Consider the following 27,303-nt stretch of genomic DNA (forward strand, 5'->3'; position numbering starts at 1 on the left):
GTAACTTGAATTGGAAACAATAAACCCTGTTCATCATAAGAAATGACTAGAAGTTATTAAAATGTATAATGGTGAATTTAAAATGAAGTCAATTCAAATAGAACCAGCACAGGAGTGGACATAAATATATGGTTGCCATTTTTAACCATTCCCCAAAACATTTACATTAATTTTAGCTATGGTTGCTGAAAATAACAAAAGATTATTCTAGTGACTCCCAAAGAGTTACTGGTATAAATAAGTGAAGAAAACAGCTATCCTGACTAGCATTTGTACTACCTTCAATCCAATTTGAAAGCAGGTTTAAAGGAGCTCTGTTGTGACTGTAAACATAACTTCAGTGACTGAAGTTATGTTTACGTCAAACAGACGTGTTGAATACATTTAATTCATCATAAAACAGTTGCAAAGCCAGTTTTATGATATGGCAACAGCAGTGCATGTAGATGCAGCGGCCGATAGCTCCTTCAAACTTCACCACACCTTTGGTTTAATCTGTAATTTTTTTCAGCTTTATTGTTGAAACATTATTGAATAATGTCTGCTGGATTTGAATTTCATGGGCTAAGCCATAATTGTTCAAATCGACTGGATCAGGAGATGTTGGCTATGGCAATGGCTGCGCATGCAGATGATGCAACCTGCAGCTCCTTCAAATTCCGCAACATTTCTGTTTTTTCATCAGTTTTTTTTTTCTTTCTGGCTGTATTGCTACTGCAACATCATTTCCAAATGTTTCAATATCAACCACTTTAATAGTCTGTACCCAGGGCATTGAAACACAAAAGAGTTACTATATAGTATAAGTATTTATTGTTATGTTTTTGCATGATTTCTGCCTGTACGCAATCTGATGTAATGTTACTTACTTACTGAATTTTGTATTTAGGTTGTGACATGCAACCAAAATACAAATAGGTATAATAGGTTAATGCTTATCGATAGTAGTACATCAAGGTGATTTCATGTTAAAAAACATTACATTTACATCAAAATTCATAGAAATGGACCATTATGTACAGGTATATTAATTATTTACCAGCAAATCACAATAACTGTACTCTGTTGATCAGATGCTGGTCCTCCATGTTATAGTAAAAGGCTGATCCACACGAACAGACTTTGGAGTTACATCTATAATCAGCTCCTATAAACAAGAAGAAAGATATATGTTGTTTATTTAAGTATGCACCTTCCTTGTTATGAAACCAGACATGGACAGCAGTTCCTACTATATATCATAGTGTACAGATATGGAATTCCAAAATGCAAATTATCAAGAGTTGAGATTAGATGTGTGACAGGCTTATTACTATTTATAAATGTCTGAAGTTCTTCCCCAGTTTGTTTATGCTTTTGGTCTTTGAACAAAAGGAAACATATTATAATACTGGTTGGCTTATATGTGATGCTGTTGTTATTAACATATGCATACCCTACTTAATAGTGTACAGAGCCTTTAATAACACAAGTACATCTGAAATATACTTATATGAATAATACACAAATGTACTTACCTATATTTTCTTGTAAATTTGTGAAAGTTAAACAAGCCTGGACTTATACATGTGATGACATATTGTAAACGATGAACAGGCCTATACAGGTTCAGAACAAAACATTTTGTCCTGTACCAGACAGAAATAGCTCTCCCACCTCACTGTATTCAAATGACACAGTGCCAGCTGCTTACTGCTTCTTTCAAGTTGTTACCGTATCAGACAATACTTAAAGAGATAAATGGATTGCCTCACGCTGAAAAACCACTTATTACCATGCACATACTGTGTCATCCTCACGCCCTCTCTATCCTTCCTCTCTGCCCTTCTTCCTTCCCTCCACCCATCATTCATTCTTCCTGTTTATCTCTTTCACCTCTTTTCCCCTCTCCATCTATTTTCTGTGATGCATTCTCTCTCTCTCTCTCTCTCTCTCTCTTTACCGCACTCCTTTCCAAAGATGGACTGTTTTTCTGTCTTTTCATTATTCTCTACCCATCCTGGCATCCCCAAGACACACACACACACACACACACACACACACAAACGCACACGCTCAAAATCCCTCTGTCATTCTGACTTTCTTCATCTGCAATTCTTGCCGTCTCTTCTTGCTTCTCCCTGTCCGTCTTCTCCAAGAACAGTATAAATCAAAGGCTTCCGGGCTCTTTCACCTAAGATTATTTATGGAGCTGCTGTAGCTATCATTTTCATGCTCCCGATAAGTGCACTGAGTACTGTACACAACCTCAACAGGAATATTTTATCACAGGCTAAATGAGGTAAGGGAACGCATGTTATCTTCTTAAACTTAGTCTTGTCTTCTGTTTTCCTTCTGCTTCACACTCTCGTAGTGGTAAACCTCTATATCAGTCATCCTCCACCTCAAACATATGCATGTTTCACCGTTAGATAGTACTATACTCTCCCTACTCTCTTCTTCCACACAATATAACCTCCTCCTTTCCAGTTTCTCCTTGTATGAACTAAACACATCTTCCATTCTACTGTAGCTGCGACTATACCTAGTGATTATAGATGTCCTTCAGCTGGATGACAGCTCAAAAGCCCTGTTTTGGTAAACATCCACCCTACTGAAGTGTCCTTGTGTAAAACCTTGAATCCCTTCTAGCTCTAGCTGAACATTGTTGTTGACCTTGACCCTCTGATCTCTGACTACAGAGGAGATTCACACACATGTAAAGAAGTGATAACATGCCAGGGTGCAATTTCCACAGTGGACACTGAAAATGAAAATGTAATGTAACCACGGTAATGTAAGGCAATTCTGACAACTGAATACCCACACAACAAGTACTGCAACAGGCCACATGGCTTGGCTTTGGGCACACAATTTCTCATGATTCTCCACCACATTTCTTTCCGCTCAACCACTGCAGCAGATGATGGAGAAAGCAAGGGGAAGTGATGATTTTGCATGATAGTGTAAAATTGCTGTCCCGAGTCAAGTCTTCAGCTCTTTGTTCATTACAAAACAACAGTGTCGAGGGGGATGCGGAGTTGATTACAGCTATTAGATGACAAAGTGTGGCACAGCAGGGGTTGGGTTGTGAACCTGATTTTTTTTTGTTGTTGTAGTGACAGTTTTTGACTGGCAGGGAAATGCTCAATCAACTTGAAAGCTGGGGTGTGTTTATGAAATGTATGCATGTAATGATAAAATAGGCTCACTGAGCTATGATATGAATGCGCAAAGTGAATTATTAAATGCAGTGACACTTAGTGTATGCATATTAGACAGTAATTAATATGCTTATTTTTAGGTTATTAAAGCAGAAATTTAGCTGAATGCATATGTGGGATGCAGCGGAATATATGTGCTTATATACAGATTTGTATTGTTCCATTATCATCAAAGTTTCTTATTCCTGCCAGCAGATGCCCCAGTCTAGAATTTATGCTCTTAATGATCAGTGAATAAGACTTTGAAAATAAAAAGTTGTTATTGAATAACAATGCCTAGAATTGATTTTAAGCAAATGCACTGAAGCAGTTTAATGTGAATTGGAAAGTGGAAACATTTTTCAAGTTTGTTAAAATATTTTTCAGTGGCTTTAAAACTGCAGTATTTCTTTAATGGTGAATTAAATAACACAAATGAATAAATAGGAAATACCACACATTATCAATTGTCAGTTTCCGTCTCCGACTATATGCACAAAAATAATCCTCATTTGCCAGAACCTGGCATTTCATTTATGTTAAGAGCTTTTGCAGTCATAGACCATTTCCTGTATTTGATGACGTGACCAGCAGTTTGCAGAATTGTGTTTTTCATGTTGAAGCTACTGCACAATGGCAGAAAGCATTAAGAACACATTAAGGCTAAGCCTATTTAAAAACTTAGGAGGAGGATGACATTTTTTGCTGTAACTTATCCAACTTACTAACTGTAACTTTTATACAGATGCATTAATAATATCATTTAACAGTGAGTATTAAAAAACTCTTCTGACCTGAGTGTCAAGGTTGTGCTCCGGGGTCAGAGGATGCGTCGTTCCAGTTGTGTCTGTTAGGGTCACCTCTGTGATCTTAACAATGCCTGCACCCCAAACCTTAACCACACCTAGGGTCACCTGGTCAGCAAGGGCAAGGCCAGTGTGGAGCACCTTATTGGACAGGGTATTCTGGAAGTGAAAGTGTTGTAGACAGAAGGATGAGAGAAAGAGTCAGAGATGGTTATTAGAAACAAAAAAAATTCTCGATTCATATTAAGTAAGAACTATTATTTTATATGCTTCATCTTTCTCCGTATCATTAGTTTGATATCCACACACACATGCACGCACACACACACACACACACACTAGAAGTCCCTGATTATCAATTAATCACAGTAATGACAGCCCCCCAAAAAATGAAGAAGACAATTTTCTCCCTTTGTAAAAACGGCCTTACTCTGAAGCTCCTACACACTATGGAGCTACACATACACACACACATATCTACATTCAGATAGCCATCCAAAATGGCATACGATCTGCTAATCTGCCAGGCAGCACTGGCCTCATTGCCCAACTTATCCTCATCTTCTCACATCTGCCTGTTCACACATATACCCCCCACACACACGGGCGCGCACACACACACACACACACACACACACACACACACACACACACACACGCACTCCCAAACACACAAACATACACTTACGTTCTCTTTCCGCTCTCTCCCCCTTTGGCTGTCAGACAGTGTGCCTGTTTTATCGCTGTGTGAAATTGCTTTGGAATGAGCCTGATGGTAGGCAGAGGACAGCCACAGATGTTTGGCCATGGTAGCTGTATCTGGGTATGTGTGTACTCTAGATGTGTGCATATATGTATGTGTACGTGTGCATGTTTGTGATTAAACGTGTGCTCATTAATGCGTGTCTCTGTGTGAGTGTGCGCCTTTGCCTGGCTAAGAAGCAAATAGGGCTGGGTTAGTCCCATTAGTCCCAGTGATTAGGGAGTGTCTGTCATGTGTGACTCAAAATATGATCAAACTGCGGCCTGGTAAACACTCGCTTCTCACTGAACTTAGCCATTTGACTAATGCACATAGAACACAAACTCTAAGGATTTTATTTTTGCGCATACACATAGTCAGCTGAAGTGCAAACACGGGCACAATTTCACTGACTGGTAAGTTTAAAGGGGACCTTTTATGATGGTAATGTCATGGCTCCATATAAAAGTGCACATACCAAGGTTGGTGGGGTGATGCAGCTGAGGTTGTATTGATGGGATTGCAATTTTGGTACCCATTTTGGCATTAAATTGCACCCTAATTTCTGCTGCTCACACCACCTTTTTACACAGAACAATGTTTATCGATTTATCTGGCAGACTTTTTATGCACCTTAGTATCAATCAATTTTAGTGGGACTCCTTGCCATGTCCTAACATTAGTTGTAAGTAGGTAAGGTGTTTGACCTATTAAACATAGGGTATTCATCAAATTTGAGATTGTAGACAAAGTGCATATCATTGTCAATGTTAAATGATGGCTAAAATATTCAATCTAATCTGGGAGAAGGGCCGAAGGGGATTGCATTACATTATTGGTAATCTGACCTTTAATCACATTGAAAGTTGTATTTTGATACACATTTAAATCTGTACTAGGTGAAAGAGGCAAGTGCAACATAGATGAAAGTAGTTTTTTTTGCCATTTTGAATTCAGTGTGTGTGCTTTTGCCAACTAAAGCCACAAAATTGCTCTTTGTGCTTGTGTTTGTGATAAGAGGTTTTCTGAGCAGGCAGAATTGTAAGTGCAATTGCATGCCATAACAAGTACCAGAAACGCAGTTCGATCTGCATAAACAGAATCACAGCTGCATCACTCCAACCACCTCTGTAAGAGCGTGTTCTTTTAGAGCCATGAAAACACTAAACAGGTGTGCGCACAACAAAAGCCCTGTACCTGATGATACACAAAACTAAAGTTACACATGGAGCATCTGATTTAAGTACAAAATTCTACATACTGACTCTATCCTACAGTATTTACTTTGATATTCCACCTTCTTAAATTTTAAACAAATAGTAAATTAATTGTGATGTGTACAGAAGACTGGTGAATTGTGCAGACAAGACAATAAAAAGCACCATACCCATAAAAAACCTTCTATCATGTGCCTGTTTGTGTGTGTTTGTGTGTGTGTGTGTGTGTGTGTGTCTGCAAATCATCTCCACTACCTCACCATTTCAGGTGTATTAAGGACTGGAATCTTCATTGTTAAATATTTTGTTTCATTGTTAAATGTTTTAGTTAAGGTTTAATGGAAATTAATCTACTTCTAGATGGTTACGATAGTGCTGTTATTAAGCGATTCAACACCTTATGTCATTACTTTCAAACAGGTGTCAAAAGAAGAGTTGCTAAAGTGAGAACTTTGTCTCAGCCAAAAGGGGTAAAAGCTAAATTCAAATCACCTCCCCTGAGTTAGACATAAATTCTGTGCTAATGGTTTCCAACAGTTAGCCTTTGACATCCGCCTACCACTGCTCTGTTGCATGTCAAAGTATGGGCTTATTCTCCAGTCTCGCTGCATTAATAACAATAATGATGATAAGGGAAAAAAAGACGTGACATGTAGTTGGCCCTTGAACTCACCGACGTTGCTGCAAAGGACGTCAGCAGATATTGTTCTTTCGCAACTGTGTCTGTGGAGAGAAAATTGGAGAGAATTATATGCGGAGCGAGAAATGGAGACAGTGGAAGGACAGAGAAAATAGCTGCGTGTCTATCTGAATGAATGAGAGGGACAGAGAGGTTTATACATTAGGGAATTTGTGAATAAGTGAGTATTCATATTGACCACAGGATTGAGTTCATACTCATGTGACTGATTGGATGGACAAATAAATAATAAACTGAAGTGGGGGATAAATGAGTAAGTCATGTAGTGAAGAGCTGCATTAATAAGTGAATGAAACAGTGAGTAGCTGGCTGAATTACTAAAAAAAGCTAGCTGAGTGGCTGGGTGGATGAGTTAATACCATAGAGTCTGACTCATTAATTGACTTATCCACGCATTGACTCATCACACAGTATTACCTCAACTTATGACAGGTTGATTAAATGAGTTTGAACATAGGAAAGGTTGACCGAATGAGGGAATAACTGATGAATGGGTAACTAACGTGCAGATGAGTGAATAGCTAACCCTCTTAAGTGAAACTCAAATGTGCAGAACTTAAGAAAAGCAGATAATACAGGTAAGTGTGCATTATAGCGAGAGGCAAAGCTATCGAGAAAGACGTGGGGAGGCTACACTGCAGACGGAGAGGGTGAGCTAGAAAAGAGGAGCAAGCAAACAGATAAAAGTGAGCGATTGTGAGCATACTGTATCTCCAGGCAACAACACATGGAATTACTGTAATAGTTTCTGTCACTCGCCTTCTCTATCATCCCTCACTCTCTCTCTCTTTATCTCTCCCTCTCTTCTTTGTCCCAACACAAACACAACTTTCACAGAGAGTGCATCTTCTCACAGAAGCACTTCAGAGACTGATTCTGTTAGTATAACTGTGTGTGTGTGTGTGAGTGAGTGAGTGAGTGAGTGAGTGAGTGAGAGATTGAGTGAAAAAGTGGAGAGAGACTATATTGGAGTTGTCTGTGTCTGTCTATATGAGCAATAAAGAAATTCATATTCAGTAAAACTCCATTTGCTTTATCATACTCTACATGCGTTTAAAGGGGACCTATGCTCATTTCCAGCTCTATAGTTTTATTCTGGGATTCCACGAGAGTAGCTTTGCATGTTTCACAGTTCAAAAAAATCCCTATTTATCTTATGCTGGCCCCTTATACAGCCCCTCAGTTCATCCTCCGTCCAAAACAAGCCGTTTTAGCCCCTGTCTCTTAAAGGTCCCCCTCCCTAAAAGCCCACTTTCTTCTGATTAGCCAAGGGGCTCGCGAGCCACTGTAAACAGTTGCTGTGGGCCTGCACCACCTCATCCTCTTGCCGGTGTGCTCGACAGCATATGACAGCTTTAACTTATCTTGGAAATCATATCTTGTGATATGGGGCGCTGAATTTGAGGAATTTACTGTTTATCAGCACACAAATGAGACAAGAATTAGGTTGGAAAAACAGTAGACACCACCGGAGCGGAGTGTTTCTATGAACCAGTGTAGGTACCAGATATGCTTGCCCAACACAAACATCACCCGAGTGCTATACAAATTATACTAAGGTGCAGCTCCCCGATACCAAATTAACTCATGACTGTAACTTTACAACCCAAACTCATGACCCAACCAGGCAGAGAATAACAAACGCACGTGTGTACATTTTCAGCTGAGGATTGCAGCTTACTTTGCCTTCAACTCAACAATCAATAATGATTTCAATTAAATGCTAAAGTTCCTGTTACTGTTACCTTGTCTGTGGTCCGCTGGCATAACACGGGGTGCTTTCTGATCTGGTGCCGTCGTGCTGTTGCGGTAGGCAACATAAGTTTTGTTTTACGGTGGACGAACTGTGACATTACAGAGTTGTTGTTTTGTTTTATCTTGAAATAATCCCATACTTTGGACACTCTCTTCTTTGTCCCTTTGCTATTTTCTCTCTCTTCCTCCACTTTGCAAACAGCCGCATCATAATCACGTCGTATTCACACAGCGTAAGCGCGATGTGCGACAGTAATAAATGTCTTTTTCAGATGAGAATACATGGCTAGTCCATTTTTTACGGCATCAAGCTACGCACATTAGATTGAAACATGTAGCAAGTCCGACACTGCGACTCATTTTTTCAACAACGAACACAATTAAAAAATACAAAAAAGAAAACCATTTAACTACGATGGTAGACGTACAAAAATCAAGAAAAATAACCAAATCCACAAAATCTGAGCAAGAAAACAAAATAGAGCAGGCAAAATGCTCCACTTCTGAAATGTTCCTGGTGAGGTATGAAGCTGTGCATGTGATGGAATAAAAACGCATCACAGATTTGACGTCATAGAGTCGTTCACAGAGGAACAAGGTGACAGAGTCTGCAGCCATGTTGGCAACTCTGTGAGGCTGTGCTAGCATCTTAACATGCTGATAATAAGCAGGTATGCTAACATTTGCTACACTGGCCTCCACAGAATGGCAATCCAAGAATCTTGGTGTTACGCTTTTTGATCAGCACATCACAGAGATCGCCTTTTTCACTTACGCAGCATAGCTAAAATTAGGTCTTTTCTGTCCTTGGCTGATGCAGGGATCCTAATTCATCCTTTTGGATTACTGTAACATTTGTTATCTGGCCTACCGCACACGACTGCTAAAAGTCTTTAAATGGTTCAGAAGCTAGCAGCTAGTTTCTAAACTACAACTAAATAATTTACTAATGCTTCACTTCATCGACTCCCTATCCATGTCAGATCGGACTTTAAGGTGCTTCTGATTACTTATGTAATTATAAATGTGCTCACCCCTTCTTTTCTCACTGATCTAATTCCGTGCTCTCCGCTCTCACAATACTGGGCTCCTATGTGTCCCCAGAATTAAAAAGAAGTCAGCTGGCTGCAGGGTCTTTTCCTATTGTGCCCCTTTTCTCTGGAATTATTTTCCTGCTGACATAAGAGAGTCTGACTATGTTGATGCCTTTAAATCTAAGATGAAAACTCATCTTTTTGCTTTAACTTTCAATTAGTACTTATCCTTCCATACCTCAGGCCTCATAGTCCATATAAATAAAATTGACTTGAATTGACATAGAACCATGCTGCTAGCATGGTTAAAAACCACAAATGCATTGACGTCAGTGCCCAAGGTGTTGGTGAATTTCTACCATATATGATTTTAACTCATCTATCCTTCCTGATATTTAAATTTCCTACAATCAACATATCAGCTTATCCCAGCTAAAGGAAATTACCTCTTGAAAGAAATGGTGATTACCATGAATAATCAGTCCATAAATGCAAATGTAAAAACATTAAATTATATGCTATTCTGTGTGTGTGGGTGTTCATGGGTGACCTTTCACTTACCTATGCCTTCACCATCATCCCAGAAGAATGATCCTTGAGCAGTTCCACTGTCGCTCAGGGCAACAATCAGTCCTAAAGGATTCCTCCGACTGAAACCAAAGGGGTAGAGAGGGTTATAGCAGATTGCTAAAGGACAACATCTATTTATACCTGCTGCTGAGGACAAATACATTAACATTCCTGCTAGGGGCATCCACCTGATCTCACTGCTGCTAGAACACTCATCACCCTCTAACTGTCTTTCTTTCTCTCTCTCTCTCTCTCTCTCAGTGCTGCCTTCTGTAACACACACTAATGATCACAGATGACATTCATTTTGATGAGTGCCCGGTCATACATGACAGCCTACCTTTCCATGGAGATAAAAGTTTTTGGAACACTGAAACACAGGGATACGTATACTATACACATAACTATGTAACTCCCCCATCGGTAAACACAGCCAGGAAACACACACACACACACACACACACACACACACACACACACACACACAAACACTTCACACTAAACACACAGGATGCTGACCTGTAGCTGTGTGCTGTCATGATGTGTCAGCCATGATGTGTGTGCACTTACCTGTAATATGTATTGTTCTCTGGTTTCTGCCAGGGTAAGATATATCCTCCTCTTATATGAAGGTTAATATGGTCCAAAGGTGTGGGCATCTTAACCATTTGTGCACGTACTCCGATATATTTTGCCTGTTGAAAGCAGCAATAATTACATACTATTAAATTACTAGAAATACAAGCGGTAATGAAATTCCTTTGTGGGAAATTGGCATTTATACAGTGTTAAATCACAAAGCATGCAGTGAAATATGTGACATCTATAAAGGCTACATCTGAAACATTTCAGTAATGTATTACACTTTTTTTTACAACTTCTTTTTTCCCCCCAGTATTTTCCACTTTGTCCTAGGTCCTTACTCTAACAGCTTGTACCACTCTGCAAGCTGAGGGGACAAGTTTAATGGAGGTAACCACTCCTCTCCACCATCCCATGCCCCCATTTATACTGTTGTTTCTCATGTATTGTTTGGCTTCACGATGCGGCCTAACAGATGGGGAGTCCCCTAGCTAGAATGAGACAGAGCGATTGGATGTTTGCTTTTGTCATCAAGGCGCTTCTACAGCTGCAACTCCTTAATGATGTTGTCAGTGATGTCTCTTGTTAATATTGTCATTTCAATGTTTGCTGTGGTTTTAGTCTCTTTTTTTTACCGTCTAGGTCTGCTTACATATTTGTTTTTGTAAAAATAGTTTTGAGACATGAAACAAGTTAAATATGAAGTAATTTGCATCTTCAACAAAAGAGATGATGCATTTCCATCTATTATGAATATTCACATTATGCATACACTAATCCACCAGTTAGATGTGGCCACATCTATTAATGATAGATACTGTATTTATTCTTCAATGCTTTCTACCGTATTGTTGCACCAGGAGTGTGTTTCTGTGTTTTTTGGTTGTAACGGAAATTGACTTACCGTGTGGTAGTCATACCAGCGTGTATTAGGAACATAGCCATCTACATGTCTGGCTCCCTGTCAATCACAAAGTCAGCAAATCAAAATAATGAATCCAACCAAATTATAGAGAAATACAGGCAGAGGAGACAACTATTCCTGTAATGATTGAAAAGTTGCATCTGTGATATGTTTATCAAAGCATAAGCAAGGATAATGATATATGTGGAAGAGTAAAGATGCGTGTGTATACCGGGTCGAGGGCAGGGGAGATAAGTAGGGCAGGTCCCCAGAGGAATTGCTTGTAGATGTCCCATGTAGTTTTATCAGTCACAAACCTGTGACACACCAGCACAGATGCTAAGCCTTAAGCCTGACTGAAAACATTTTACACGCTCTCCTGTGTCCTCAGCACAGACATTCAAGTATTCATTCAGAGTTCAATGGTTTGGAGATGCAAGCCAAATAACCCTGCCATACTCACCCTGCCAGCTCCTTAAATACCATCTGTGACTTTAGAAGGATCTCTAAAAATGATTAAATGCATTTCTTTTTTAATTTTAAGTTCCACACATTCACATCTGGGAGCTGCCAAGTATAGCCACAGTCATCTATGATTGGCCTCTAAGGGCCTCTAAGTCTCACTGGAATTGAAACAGAAAGTGCCTTGCTCAAGGCTTCTTGATGGCAGTTGCTCTGGCAGGGAAGACACTTTTCCCTACCCTGTCCAGTTATTAAAATGAGCAAATGTCAGCTTGCTTAACGTCACGGCAAAGTGTATGGATATGTTGATAAAGGAAGATTATTTTCTCCCATCAACATCCGTAGCTAATAATAGAAGCTTTGATGGTAACATTTCGACAACTAGTTGAAAATTAGTTTTAAAATAGAGCTTTACCTAAATTGGTTTTTAGTCCAGCAACCAAAACATGTGATATTTTGCAGATGTAGTATAAAATCAGGTTATCTTGCCAGCAAATCAGGAGAAGAAAATCCATGTACCGGTAACAATTATTAATATTACTAAGTTATTTATTTAGTTAAGTTATTTCAGGTAATGCTTGAGTTGTTGGCAGAAAAAATTAAATCCGTGTGTTGTGTGTCTGTGCTTACTCATGCAAGACTGGTCTGACTACTGTGCTTCCTGTGGTATGGGCCTCAAACATCAGTGTGTACAGGTACGGCAGGAGGGTGTAACGGATGTTCAGGACATCCCGGGACGAATTGGAGAAGGTGGCATTCCAAGCAACAGGATCTTGTCTCTGACAGAAAAAACAATTCAAAAGTAGTAATTAGTAAGGAAGGTTAACAAAAATGACTATAATAAAACTAATTGTGACAAACAAAGGATTTTTGGCTTTTTGGCCTTGTCACTTAAATTGTTTCTCACAATTGACCATTCGCTAAGCTCCTCCCCCTAATTTACTGTTGCTACATCTGTCAGGCTTTCTGTTGTCGCACAGCACATTACAGTTTGCAATGATAATAATGATGATTTTCTGGCTGGCATGAAATCTGTCACTGGCAGATTTGATCAGCTGTGCCTAGGCAGCTAATTAAGCTAATGCTAGTTGCAGCTTGTTGGGTGAAAATGCTGTTTTCTGCTTACTTTTTAATGTTTCCAGCTCTATTCAGGACCTTAAATATGCACCTGATGACTACATACATGGTATAGTATTAAAGGACTGACACTTATGACTCTGGCAAAAAGTCAGCATCCAGTGATGATTCACATAGAAGACTTGAAATACAGAAACACCACTGCTCTTGTATTGTAGCGTAGAGCTAGTCTTAGAATGATGAGTATGATAAGGAAAATGTATTCACTGTATTGTATTCAATAAAAGTATGTGCCACTTTTAACGTTACAAGAGAAAAGACTTTTAGGATCAGGACTAATTGATGTGTTTGGCAAATGCAACACTATGTCGGGTGAAAATGGCTGGAGTTGCTAGAATGTAGACTTACTCAAATGGAGTTTTCAGACAGTGGGGCAATACTGCACAGTGGAGCTAGTCGTAAACAATGTAACTATAGCAATACTTTTGTACTTTTTAGTTAAAGCTAGGGTATCTCACAACAGTCGTTATAATAACTGAAATAACTGTCGCTTTGCGCTCGATCCGTTTTGGCCTGTGCTTCTTCGGTGCAACTTCATCGTGTATTCAAGGTAAGCGAGTATTTTCAGTGTTGATGTAAAAAATACTTTTCTGTGTCCATGTCCCCATTGCTAGTTTAGCACCATTTGCTGAAAAAATTACCATGGCTTAGTTGCTACGTTGAGACTAGCGTTAGCCGTGGTAATTAGAATAATAATAATCTTTATTTGTAGAGCACTTTTCAAAAACAAGTTACAAAGTGCTTTAACAAGTGTAAAGACAATAATACCCAAAAGACAATAATACAAAAACAATACAAGATAAAAGCAAGAAAACATACTAAAATACACTTTTAAAATAAATATAAAACTAGTTAAATACAATAAAATAAAAGGGATAAAATAAAGTCTGATAAGATCGGGAAAGGCTCTCCTATAAAAGTATGTTTTAAGAAGGGACTTAAAAGAGTTCACTGACTCAGCTGACCTGATTTCCTCGGGCAGGCTGTTCCAGAGCCTCGGGGCCCTGACAGCAAACGCTCTGTCCCCTTTAGTTTTCAGTCGAGACTCTGGAACAGACAACAGACCTCTGCCCGAGGATCTCAAGGTACGTGCTGGTGTGTATGGGACTAAAAGTTCAGAAATATAACAAGGCGAGAGGCCATGAAGAGCTTTAAAAGTAATCAATAGAATTTTAAAGTCAATTCTAAAACATACTGGGAGCCAGTGTAATGAAGCTAAAATAGGAGTAATGTGGTCATATTTCTTTGTTCTGGTTAAAAGCCTGGCAGCTGAGTTCTGGACAGTCTGGAGTCGATAAATAGATTTTTGGGTTAAACAGGTGAAAAGGCTGTTGCAATAATCCAGGCGTGATGAGATGAAGGCGTGTAAAAAGTTCTCGGTGTCCTTAAAAGTTAACATAGATCGAATTTTTGCTATATTTCTAAGTTGATAAAAACATGATTGAACAAGCTTTGTGGTGTGCTGCTCGAAATTTTAATTACTATCAAACCAAACACCAAGGTTCTTTGCCACAAGCTTAATGTGATTTATTAGAGAACCAGCAGATGGCAGTATTTGTTTTGCCAGCTGCTGGGACCCAATGACCAGGATTTCTGTTTTGTCTGAGTTCAGCTGGAGGAAATTATTTGACATCCATTTTTTAACTTCACAAAGGCAGTTGTTAAGTGAACTCAGCATTCCAGGGTCTGTGGATCTGACGGGCAAGTACATTTGTGTGTCATCAGCATAAATATGAAAAGAAATGCCATGTTTATGGATAATACGTCCAAGGGGAAGCAGATACAAGGAAAACAAAATGGGTCCTAAGACCGACCCCTGAGGCACACCATATTTAACTGGACAGAACGAAGAGACATAATTGTTTACACACACGCAAAACTTCCTATTTGGCAGGTAGGATGAAAACCATTCTAGGGCAGTACCAGAGATCCCCACCCAGTGCCTCAGTCTGTCTAACATGATGTTGTGATCAATGGTGTCAAAAGCAGCGCTAAGGTCCAGGAGTACCAGGACTGAGCACATACCTTCATCAGCAGACATTAAAAGGTCATTGGTGACTTTAAGCAGGGCAGTCTCAGTGCTGTGGTACTTCCTAAAACCAGATTGAAACTTTTCAAATATTTTGTTATTTATATAAAATAGTGTGTTCTCGCATCCTTAACCATGTTATTGTAGTTAATTAATAAATCCTTCAGACTGAGGTAATGGACTTGGAGACTGGATTTTTTCCATCTGCGCTCTGCTTTCCTGCATTCCCTTTTTAGGCTGCGAATGCTGTCATTTATCCAGGGTTGCTTACTAGCTTTAGACGTAGGCCTAACCTTTAGAGGAGCAGTAATATTTAGTGACGACAAGCAGCTTTGATTGAAGTGATCGACCAGATTGTTGGTGTTGGAATCAGACAGGTGTTGGCTTTGGCTCTGAAAGAATGCGCAAAACTTTGAAACACTTTGTTCATTAAAGATGCGAGAACACCCGGAGCTCGGTGACATGAGTAACAGGCGAATCGCAGCTAAAAACAACACATCTGTGGTCAGATATGGTCATGTCCACTAATTCCACAGAGGAAATGCTGACACCCAGGGTAAAAACCAAGTCCAGTGTATGACCACGGTTATGGGTTTGCCCTTTGACATGTTTGAAGTTAAAAGAAGTGGCCATATTTAAAAAGTCAGTTGGAGTAACATTGGTAGGGTCATCAACATGAATATTAAAATCGCCACAAAGAACAATTCTGTCATAATTTAAAACCAGAGTAGATAAAAATTCAGGAAGTTCTGATAAAAATCCTCCAGGCGGTTTTGGGGGACGATAAATTATAACAAATATGATAGGTTGCAGCCCTCCAACTTTAAGAGTGAGAACTTCAAATGAGTTAAATTCATCACAGCGTACTTGATGACATTTTAAATTTTTCCTATACACGCTCACTAGCCCACCACCACGACCACTGACCCTCGGTTGACTAAAACAATGATATTGAGACGGACACAGTTCAGCTAGCTGGCTATAGTCATTCATTTGCAACCATGATTCAGTTAAAAACAAAAAATCTAGATTTGCAGACAAGATAAAATCATTTAAGATAAAAGTCTTACTTGAAAGTGATCTCACATTGAAGAGAGCCATTTTAAATGAGTTTGTTCTGGGTGCTGGAGTTGGTGCAGTTGTCCTAATCCTTTTAGATTACTAATATTTCTGTGTGGGATGTGCACATTTCAGTTTACTGGTCTATGCATGATGATGACAGGAATAGAAGTCTTTGGAACAGCGCTGGGAGCAGACGGCTTTACATGCCAGCAGGTGGAGACAGTTGTTTGTGGCAGTGAGGCAGAGATCTGTTCAGTGAGCGGTGGTGTGTCCAGGTGTGCTGCATGAATGATTAGTCATTCACGTAAGTCATGTGTGGACCGCACCACATGCTGTATGTGAGAAGCTAACATTTCTGAGCCCCATTTGTTAGGGTGAAGCCCGTCTGTCTTAAAAAGAGACATTCTTTGCCAGAAAATATTAAAATGATCCACATAACACACACAGTGAGCCCTGCAGGCGGTACATGGCAACCAATTATGTGGTTGCCATGTACATCTAACTAGCTTAAAGTCCGTGTAAAGTCACACATGACATGACACAACCAATGTTTGAAGACTTTAAGCCTTACATTCAATCCAGCTATTGAATATTGTCAAATGTTTGAGAGTTGTTTATTTTTTATATAGAGTTTAATTTAATTTAATGCAATAAAAATGTAAAAGTGCTTGAAGTGTGTAATATTGTCACGTCTTCCTTTGTTCTGTTTTCCAGCCACTAATCTGTTTCCATGGTTTCTGTCATTTAGTTCATCTGCATCACCTGTGTTTAGTTAATTACCATCATCATCATCTGTTCCACCTGTGTTCTGTTAATCAGTGTTCATCTGTGTTAGTATTTAGTTCCTTCAGTTCAGTCAGTCTTTGGCCGTTCTACTTTGTAGTCTTGTTTAGTGTGTGTACATCCTGCCTAAGTCCAACAAACCGACAGTTTGTTGGACTTAGCAACAGTAACTAAGGAGGGTGGGGCTACGGTTGATGGTGAACAGTTAATAGTGAAATTTGAAATTGTATTATTTTAATACATATTATTTGCAATATTCCGTTTCCAAATCAATCCTTCTGTTTATTAGGTGATCCCCTAGTAGCCATATAGGTGGACAACCTGTTTTCAAATCCAAAAAGTCAAAATATTTCTACAAAGTCCACTGACTGAGATGCAACAAGTTCCCTGTGTAAACAGATTCACTCTTTCAGTAGATATACAGTTCAAAAGCTCTGTATGTGGTTCATTTCCTTCCGTTACAAGTACAAATACACACAGACATGCAGGGTTATGCAGAAAAACAGCCAGTGGAGTGTGAATGTATTACTTTGAGATTTGTCTGTGAAATAAATGTACATTCACGCACAGCTGCCTTTTTCTTATCTTGTCATTGTGTTTGCAGTGTTGACTCTCTCCTATTTGGATTTCACAATATGCTGTAAATGAATACCTTTAAAATGTTACCTGGCATGAAAGGGACCGACAGCAATACCAGCTAGTTTGCAGCATTCCAGAAATACTCAAATGGCCTTCGTGCATTTATTCTGATAAATGATGCCCAAACATCACTGTCCCACACTGAACTGACATTTACCTCATTTTAATTGGCATCAAGTGTCCCCGTAAGAGTAAAGGACAGAAAAAGAGGACACAGTGTCCTGCTGTGTTGTAGATATGTGCCAATCTAAATGTATTAGCTCATTTTCTGGAACTGTAGTGAGGACAATAATCAGTCTGGTAAAGTACACACACACACGCACGCACGCATGCACGCACGCACCCATACCCACACCCACACACACACACACACACACTGAGGATCATGAAGATTTTCATCTGAAGCGTGTCTTCACCATATGCTCCTCCCTATGATATCGTGTGTGTGCGTGTATGTCTTGGTGAGTACTGCATTTGCATGACAGTGTGCGTATGCACACATTTGGGCACCTTTCTCAGTGTGTTATACCGTTAAGTGTGAAGTCTATATCCATGTGCCTTCCAATTAAAACAATCCTAAAATATTTAATTCATCACAGAGAGTAGGAAAAATATGACAGACATTTTCTTCCTAGCTGCAATTTAGCTGGGCAGATTTGATAATAGTTATTAACTCTAGCCCAGTGGTTACTAAGTATAGACCTAACAGCACATGATTGCATAAAGAACATTTCTATTATCTTATGACCTAAGGAGTTTACCAGATTATCATTTAATTTTCTGAGGAAATTTACAAGATTTTAATTATCTGGAAACCCACAAGTTCTTCCACCTGCCTCCTTTTTCAATAACCCTCCTTTTGCACCCTCATGCCTTACAATCAGATGTGTTCACCGGGAAGAATTACCATGTTGTGAGTATGTGTGTGTGTGTGTGTGTGTAGGTGTGTGCACGTGCGTGTAAGAAAGAGATAGGAATAGAGAGATTTATCAAATGAATCTGAGTGAGTATGGGCTTGTGTTGCTTTCACAATTAGAGAGAGGACAGAAACAGCTGATGCAATGCAGCTACAGGGATCTGGTTTCAGGGCTTGCTTTGGATGGTTTTGTTGCATGAAGCTCAGGCTCAAGTCAGGTTTGGTTAGTTTCAAATTTAATTTATTACAGTTTTTTTCAATTGCTAAGATGCAATGGTCAAAACTGAAGCCACTTTTTCAAAACTCTTCACACAGTCTGCATTACCAACATGCATCCTGGCCAAACAGTTAATCTTACCTCCAAAAGTCACTCAAACCACCAAAAATTCTTCATATAAGCCTCAAAATAAACTCCTTCAGCCAAAACACTGGCAACAATACCCACTCAGAAAGCATACATTGTCACTCATAACACACTGACCTACAAAACACTAACAACAGGAAGCATTACGTACATTTGTTGAACTTTTATCCTTGAAATGTGTCTGATATTTTCATATAAATCAGTATTTCATTATATAATATAGTTGTTTTCAGTCACTTTGCTACATTTCTCAGATCAGAATTGAAATTCTACTTGTTCAACCTCCACATCATCTAGTCGCTTGTGCACATCATATAGATAGATAGATAGATAGATAGCTTTATTGTCTGTCCCAAAAAAAAGGTGACAGAAATTCTCCTTCGACAAGGCTCCTTTAAAAACATACATTTAAACACATACATCAAACACACAATTAAAACCTACATTACAACAGCAGCTGTACAATGTCTATTTGTTTTTTTTGTTTTTTTTTGTTCAGAGTGGTTATTGCAGACGGTATGAAATATTTCTTGTAAATGTTTTTCCTGTCAAGTGGAACTTTATATCGTCTGCCTGATGGCAGTAACTGGAAAGAGTGATGGAGAGGGTGAGAGGGGTCTCCTGTGATCAGGGTGGCCTTCCTGATCACAGAACGGTTGTGCAGCTCAAATAAGGGGGTTTGTGGTGAGCCGATTATCTTGCTGCAGTGGTTTATTATGCGGGAGAGTTTGATTTTATGTTTGACTGAGAGGAGGTGGTGTAACAGCAATTTCTCAGTCTTTTGAGAAATTGCAAATTGTACATGCTTTGACACGTTTATGCAAATTATTATGTATTTGTCTGCTGTTTCCAACATTATCAGTTGCTTACTGTATGTCATGTTGATCACAATGTATTACAATATACTGGTTCTTTGTTGAGAAGTCTTACCCCCCAAACATCTAGACATAAGTTCATTGCGTAAGTCACTACATGCAAAATGGTTGAACACGTCATAATCTGCATTTTCCTACATATGTCTATTAGACTTGTTTTGTAAATGTGTCCTATAGTAAACTGAATAAGTTCTGATCTGTTGTGCTGTGAATAATAATCTGTGGCCCAATAGACAGGAACATCAACCTGAGGGGGTGTTTTCATGTTTCCATTTCTTATTTTGAAATTGTTTCCGTTGTGCTATGCAGTACTGTAAAATAGTCTTGTTTTTTTATTTTCTGCATCACAGTGACATGGTGTCAACAAATTACAGTGCATACAGTAAAAGTGTAACTGTGAATCCTGTCCAATCTCTTGCAATGTTTACTGTAACTCTGTACTGTTGAAATGTATCTATGAAATTCAGAAAAAGTACAGCCTTGTGCATTTTCAATCATTGTCATCAAAAGTTTAGCCATAGTTTACCAATACAAATAGTTTTACAAATGTACCAAAGTGACTGACAAAAAATGGAAGAAACCTGTAACATATTTTCACTTTATTTACTGTACTATAGTATATGTTACAAGAATGAATCAGAAATTCATTCAGTAATTTACTTGTGAAAAAAATAAGTTCCTGTCATTTCAGTGCTGCAATACACTTTTTTTCAGTTGTTTACATAGTTAACACTGGTACCTGAGACCCAATGACCACAGTCTGTAATTGATGCACCATCCCCTTGAACCAATTCTGCTAAAATATAAGCACATTTCTTGCTTTACACTCAGCTTGCAGTTTTACAGTAAAACCACATTCAAACATAAAATGGATGTAAATGTTCTGCAAAGATTTTCTATATATATCAAAATATGCAGAAAATTTGCAAACATTTTGTTTTGAATGTGTTTTGAACAGTTTTTGACACAGTGTGTTAGCATTTGAAAAATATACAGATATATAGTGTTTGGCAGGTGGTGAAGTAGTAATGGGAAAAGATTTTGGAGAAAATGGTCATTGAATGCGTTTTGTGTGAAAGGAATGAAAAATGATTCACAGTTTGGTCTACATACACTTCTGTTTCGCTGACAGTGTGAAGAGTTTTGACAATGTGACTTGAGTTTTGACCAATGCAGGTTAGCAACTGAAAAAAACTGTAAGACATTTCTCTCTTTTGTTCTCTCATGTCAATTCCAATCAATGTGTGTTGTATCACACAAGAACACAAACAAACTGACCGAGGCAGCGGTAGACAAGCAACTCCTGTGTTCTGCTAGGTGAAATTACTGTTTTTATCAATAGAGTCTGGTGGCTTTGACGGGGGCGATTTATTGACTATTTCTGGTTAAACAAAAAGGATCTTACTCTTTATAAAAATTGTATATCTCTGGGGTAAGCTGTCCATAATGTTGTCAGGCACTTATAATAACAATCTGAGCCTGGCAGTGGTAGTACTTTCATGGGGCGCAATTGCTGGCAAGGATTTTGTTGCAGCAAAAAATACAGAAGTTATGTCGGGGCTTGCTATTATCCTATGTCAGACTCTTCTATCATCTCTAGAAAATGAAAGAATATCACAGCCACAAAGAGGCAAGATTTTGTAATTTTAGACATTGTGAACTGATTATCATCGTTAAGTTCCCATTACGTCACATCAAACCCAAGAAATACCACAGAATCTATTCACATATGCGGCAGTGCTGAGATTTGATGCAGCTATTCTGAACAAAGGCGAACTGTAACTGATCAAACAATCAATCAAATATTATTGCTGCTCTTACACCTTCCTGGCACCTAGACTGCAAAGATGATATCTACATTTAAAACTGTGCTCAGGCTTACCTTAGATACCACTGAACTCAAAAAGACCCCAAAGTTGCAGAACCTCTGTTGCCAGCTAATGCAGCCCACCCAGTTTTGTAAAAAGCTAGATAGTCGTAGATAGAGTTCTCAGTATCCTTTCCTTATACATGTTTATTTTGTGCCCTGTACTCTCATTCAGCCGTCTTCTTTCAAAAGCAAAGCAATAATTCCCTGGTATTTCTCTTTGTAATATCATTATACCAAGATACATATCTTAAGGTTCTAGGCCGTTGGACAGCTCTGCAAAATTGTGATATTTTTAAATTTTTTAAAACTTTTTTTTTTTGTATAAACTAACAGGTTAATTACAATCAACGCAATAATTGTTAGCTACGGCCCTAAAATAAGTATTGTTCCTTTTGTATTATTGTATTTGTGGGATGTGAACATGGATGAATAAGGGCATATTCATCACCATTAACTAAAAAGGCCACATTAGCAATATTGATTTTAGTAGTGAGAAAAATTCACAACATTTCTTATTTATTAATGTTAATCCAGCACGCACATGTTTAAGATTTCGGTGTTGATGCCATCATTATCTAAAAGGGTGAGATCACCAACAGGATAATCTCCCAAAACTTGTTTCATACTTTTTAACATTCAGTCACACAAATCTTGCATGGCGTGACAGTTACAGCACTGTTTGCTGGGCCCTCAAGGTAGACTTTCCAGGAAAGCCTGAGGAAGGATGGATGAAGAGATGAGAGAAGGGAGTGCTAAGGAATGAGAAGCAGACGGAAAATCCATCTAATGAATTCACCTAATATATCGACACATTTATGGCAAAAGGTCTTGTGACAGACACTGATTGTATACCGATACATATGTGTGTGCGGGCAAAATCAAACGCGCTGCTTCGAGGAAAAATTAAGTTATCCAGCTGTGTCAGCCCTTCTAATCCCCCCCACCACCACCACCACCACTTGGTCTTTCTCTTCATTTATCTGTCTGGGATCTACTCTCTCGCCCCATCTCATAAACCTTTGAGCTTCTGCTTTGCATTGCAGAGCTCCCATCATAAAAAGAAAATATATTTAGATGAACTATATGTCCTTTTGGGTGATTAACAACATACATAACTCCAATATGACTACACCATTGAAATACCAATTGGTGGAGAATACATCTTGTTTAATTAATTTAGCATAGTTCTGATAAGACTGTGGGCACTGCAGTATATTGCTGGTGCAGTGAAATTATCTCAAGGTCAATATTGAAAGTTGTCTGAGGGCAAAGAGACACTAGGCGTGACGGGGCTCTGGGAATGACTCTGCAAAAACTCTCCTCTCTATTTTTCTCACCACTGTCGCTGACCTTGTGTAGCCTCCAGTCTGGTTTGTGGTGTTAATACCTTGTTGTCAAACGCCTTGTTAAGCAGACTCGAGGTTCACTAACTGTCTGATGATTGGGGATTTTATATGGCTGACTGGAAAAATAATGCAGTTTTTACAGTAGACTACATAAATAGCTGACCTTGATTCCCTTTTTTCCCATCTCTCTGTCCTGGTTTGTGTGTAAATTTTTTCTCTCTTCTCAACAAGCAGGCTTCGCTCTCACATCCCTCTTCTGACTTGAACGGAGATGTTTCAAAATCGGTAAGTTGTTTATTTAGCCTTGTCCCAGCTCTAACATCCTTATCACCACCCTGTGTTGCCACCATTGAACTCGTCATTTTTTTCATCCCTCATCTTTTCTCTCTCAGTATTTGACTTAATGGTCCTTCTGTTTTTTTCCTCCCATTTGGTATAAATACATCTACTGTTCTCCCACCAACTGACCCTTCGCTAAGCCCCCCCCCCTTAGTTACTGTTGCTAAGTCCGACAAACTGTCGGCGCTGTCACTGTCTATTACTGCACTCCCCGGAGACATATTGTCAAATTTGTTGGAAAAAGCGATCTCAGAAAGAAGCAGACAGTTTTTCAGTTGCATTATAGTTTTGAAGGTTGTATTCAGGCTGTCAAACTGACTCAGACTGAAAACTTGAAAAAAAATGAAAGATAGAAGCTAAAGCCTTCTGATCACACAGTACAAGTGAACCACCGCATCCCCCGACGACTGAGACAAAAGACAACGATATGAACGATCAACACTGTTCCTGTAAAGCTGGGTAGGCCCTTATTCATTATTACAATCATTAAGAAGCAGAACAATATCGCTTTATTATGTTACATTCAGTAGGAATTTACTAGCGTTAGCTAACTAACATTACATTAGGAACGATCCACAGCCGACATTTTTCTGGATTCATTTTAGGTTTTGGAAAGAGAATAAATTGTACTTCTCCTTTTAACGTCTCTGGATAGCGACTTTAACTATTACAAGTGCCCCAGGAACAGCGTTTGACCATATCTAAGAAAAATACAGCCGAAAAAAGCTAGAAAACGGCTCTTTTTGCATTAGATTCAATGGAGTGCAGCTACGAAAGTGTCGGACCTCAGTTAGAGCGAGTCCTATACTGCGCTGTGATTGGCCAGCTGTGTATTCGGGGCGTGGCTTAGTGACGGGTCAATTATCTCTCCATTCCTCTTACTTTTTGTCTTCCTGACTTTGTCTCTTCCTCTCAAACTGTCATTTTGTGCCCCCCTCTCCTGCCATGTGCCTGTTTTTTCTGTAAATTTTTCTCCATGTTTAAACACCCATTAGCAAGCCATTATTAAATGATTGTAATCGTGGGGTGCATGTGTGTGTGGAGGGGAGGTTAGGTGGTGTGCAGTGGTGCCCAGATCACCTTGAGAATTCAATTATATCCCCACTCCATGCCGTTAAAAAGCACTGACGCACACACACACACACACACAACTGTGTCCTGTCTAGTATTGCAGACTCCAGTGCAGAGAAAGTTCGCCTGCTGGGATCGATCTCCGGACGGGTGTTATTGGATTTCTCAGATGTGTTCCAACGCTCTTAAAGGTCACCACTAGAATGAATGCCACCGACACTACACCACCAAACAGGTCTATCTGTATGTTTGTGGACGTCAGACGCAGATTAAGAGAGACGGGTACAGAAAGCAGCTTAGTTTTTTGGTAACTGTTTTATTTGTACAGCTAAATTCATACAACCTGAGCCCCTGTTATCAGAGCACAAGAACATTGCAGGGGATCAGATTTTTGGTCATCTCTTCAGCAACAGTGAGCACCACTTTGGTACCATTTAAAGGTTCAGTGTGTAAGTTTTAGTGGCATCTAGCGGTGAGGGTAATCAGCGATTCACGGTGCATTCACATGCTCCTCAGATGGTTCCATTTCCCGAGTTGTGAAGTTATTCTTCCGACTTCAGTGTGTGTTCATGTGCTATTAAGTCGGAATGTGGAATCAACATGGACGCTACTACAAAGATTTGTTGGATTAGCAATGCCATTAGTTCACTCTACATGGACAGCAAACTAACCGTTATAACCATATTACAAATTGCATGTTTTGCAAATATGTACAGTATATGCAATACGTGATTTTGCCCGAATTAAAGTTCTGAATACTTCTTTTTGTTCCATGTACACTTTATTTCTCTTTTTGCAATAAAGATTTAAGAAGGAAAAAAACATGCTCTGTAGAGCTGTTTGTACGTTTAGGCTACTGTAGAAACATGGCAGTGCAACATGGTGCCTTCCATGTAAGGGGACCCGCGGTGAATGTAGATAGAAATGGCTAATTCTAAGGTAATAAAAACATAAGGGTTCATTATGTAAAGTCTTTAAACACCTCTAAAAACATAGTTATGGATATTATTTTGTATTATTGTCAATAGATCCTCCTAAATATTAAACACTGAACATTTAAGGCCAGGGTTCTCGCAAGTTTTGAAAGCATCCAACTCCTTTTGTGGAGTTGTTAAAAAGATTTTAAAGACATTTAGAATGCAACACTTGTAATGTGTTGGGTAGGGTTGACAGAGTTCCAGTTATTCTTATATTATTACTTCCTGTGAATGTACTGTATCACTCTGTTCATGGGGTTGCTGGAATTTCTACCCATTTGTGGATGATTATTGAAAAAATTCTTACTTTCAATTTTATATTCCTCCGTATTTCTTAGATTACTGGTAGTAAAACAATTAAGATAGCAACTGTGGCAAACAGTAGAATCATATGTTCCTCTCTTTTTCATTTTTATAAATAATTATTATTTTACCATTATCATTATACTGTGTGAAGTGGCAGAAAGAAATTTGAAGCATCCAGCCCTTTTGGTATGTTTCTGTAGCTTGAGAAATCACAGAAGGAGAAGTGTTCTTTGATGTGTAGGGTAAAGGTAAAGGTACTTTATTGTCACAAACACATGTCCGTTCATCCATCCATCCATCCATCCATCCATCGTCAACCGCTTGGCTGGAGCCAATCCCAGCTGACATTGGGCGAAAGGCGGGGTACACCCTGGACAAGTCGCCAGTCCATCGCAGGGCCACACACATGTAGTGAAACTTATTCTCTGCATTTAACCCATCACTCAAGGGCTGCCACTGTACAGCGCCCTAACAAGCCCTAACAAACATTTGTGGTTGCTGATATGTGACATTATTCTGATGATCATTTTGAATGTACAGTAAAAGTGGTTAAAGTTTGTTGCTTTGGAACATACTGAGATCAGAGCTGAAATTCTCAAAACTACTTGTTCCACCTCCACATCATCTAGTCACTTGTGCACATGATAAAAGCAATTTCTCATTCTTCTGAACAAATTGCGAATGATTTGACACACTTATGCAACTGTGTGCTGTTCCCTACATTATTGATTGATTTTCATGTTGATCACAATGTATTATACTGGTTCTCTTTTAAATAGTCTCACCCCCCAAAACATCTAGAGATAAGTTCATTGCGTAACTCACTATGTGCAAAATGGTTGTCAAGCATATTTTCTATACACGTCTTTTTTTGTAAGTGTGTCCTGAACTGATGAAGAAATCTTTTATGACGTGGTTGAGAACCTGTGGCCCAACAGACAGGAAGTGAGGGGTGTTTCCCATGTTTACATTTCTAATTTTGTAATTGATCCTGTTGTGTTACACAGTGCTGTAAAACAGTCTTGTCTTTTTCCTTTCTGTATCGCAATGATATGCTCTATCAACAAATGAAGGCACAAATGTGAATCATGTCCAATCTCTTGCAATTAATCTCCCAAATACAGTATTGTGTAACTTTGTACTGTTGAAATTGATAAATGCCGTACAGAAAAAGTGCTGCCTTGTGTATCAAAACCTCAGCCATAGTTTACATCTGAAAATACTTACACTGTTATATTGGAATCATGGCTAAACATTTTGACTATCTTGTTTGTAAACAATGACACAAGGACTTGTCATTCTGATAACACTGACATGTTCGTTGACACAAATATTTACTTTTGAGAGATAAACTAAGGATTCTGAGCAAGTTACAGGCTTTTGCAGGTAATCCATTGTGTGATTCTGCTTGAACAAACTGTTTTGAGAAATGCACTTTCTGTTTTTCAAATGTTACGGATGATTCGAGAAATGTACCTAGTGACTAGAGAAAAACTGGCTGCTAGTTGGCCATCAGCATGAAGCAAACAACCACGAATAAGAGCAAAAGTATTTTAAGGTAGGACACTGGATTTAAGTGGGTTTAAAGCCCAGTACATTTGCATGTGAGTGTTTTTCTCCTGTTCTGAATTCACT

General features: G+C 38.9%; 1 protein-coding gene and 1 long non-coding RNA gene across 3 annotated transcripts in view; one reads left to right on the forward strand and one right to left on the reverse strand.

Moving 5' to 3' along the window:
• Positions 1–790: 790 nt before the first annotated feature.
• Positions 791–27,303, reverse strand: part of si (sucrase-isomaltase (alpha-glucosidase)) — an 85,544-nt gene continuing 59,031 nt past the window's right edge. For both annotated transcript variants that reach the window (XM_038693779.1, XM_038693780.1), the window contains 8 exons: positions 12,585–12,733; positions 11,725–11,809; positions 11,493–11,549; positions 10,577–10,701; positions 9,998–10,086; positions 6,621–6,670; positions 3,977–4,147; positions 791–1,147 (listed from right to left, as the gene is read on the reverse strand). In XM_038693779.1, coding sequence (XP_038549707.1) covers positions 1,070–1,147; positions 3,977–4,147; positions 6,621–6,670; positions 9,998–10,086; positions 10,577–10,701; positions 11,493–11,549; positions 11,725–11,809; positions 12,585–12,733 — 804 coding nt within the window. In that variant the 3' untranslated portion in view covers positions 791–1,069. The remainder of the gene's footprint in view (positions 1,148–3,976; positions 4,148–6,620; positions 6,671–9,997; positions 10,087–10,576; positions 10,702–11,492; positions 11,550–11,724; positions 11,810–12,584; positions 12,734–27,303) is intronic.
• On the forward strand, positions 16,989–27,300 carry LOC119883216. The gene is made up of 3 exons (XR_005440606.1): positions 16,989–18,065; positions 23,210–23,260; positions 24,481–27,300. It is a non-coding gene; the product is annotated as an uncharacterized LOC119883216 (long non-coding RNA).

This window comes from Micropterus salmoides, unplaced genomic scaffold (genome assembly GCF_014851395.1).
Source record: "Micropterus salmoides isolate LMB-PRFRI ecotype aquatic unplaced genomic scaffold, ASM1485139v1 Ms_hic_scaffold_3, whole genome shotgun sequence".
NCBI lineage: Eukaryota > Metazoa > Chordata > Actinopteri > Centrarchiformes > Centrarchidae > Micropterus > Micropterus salmoides.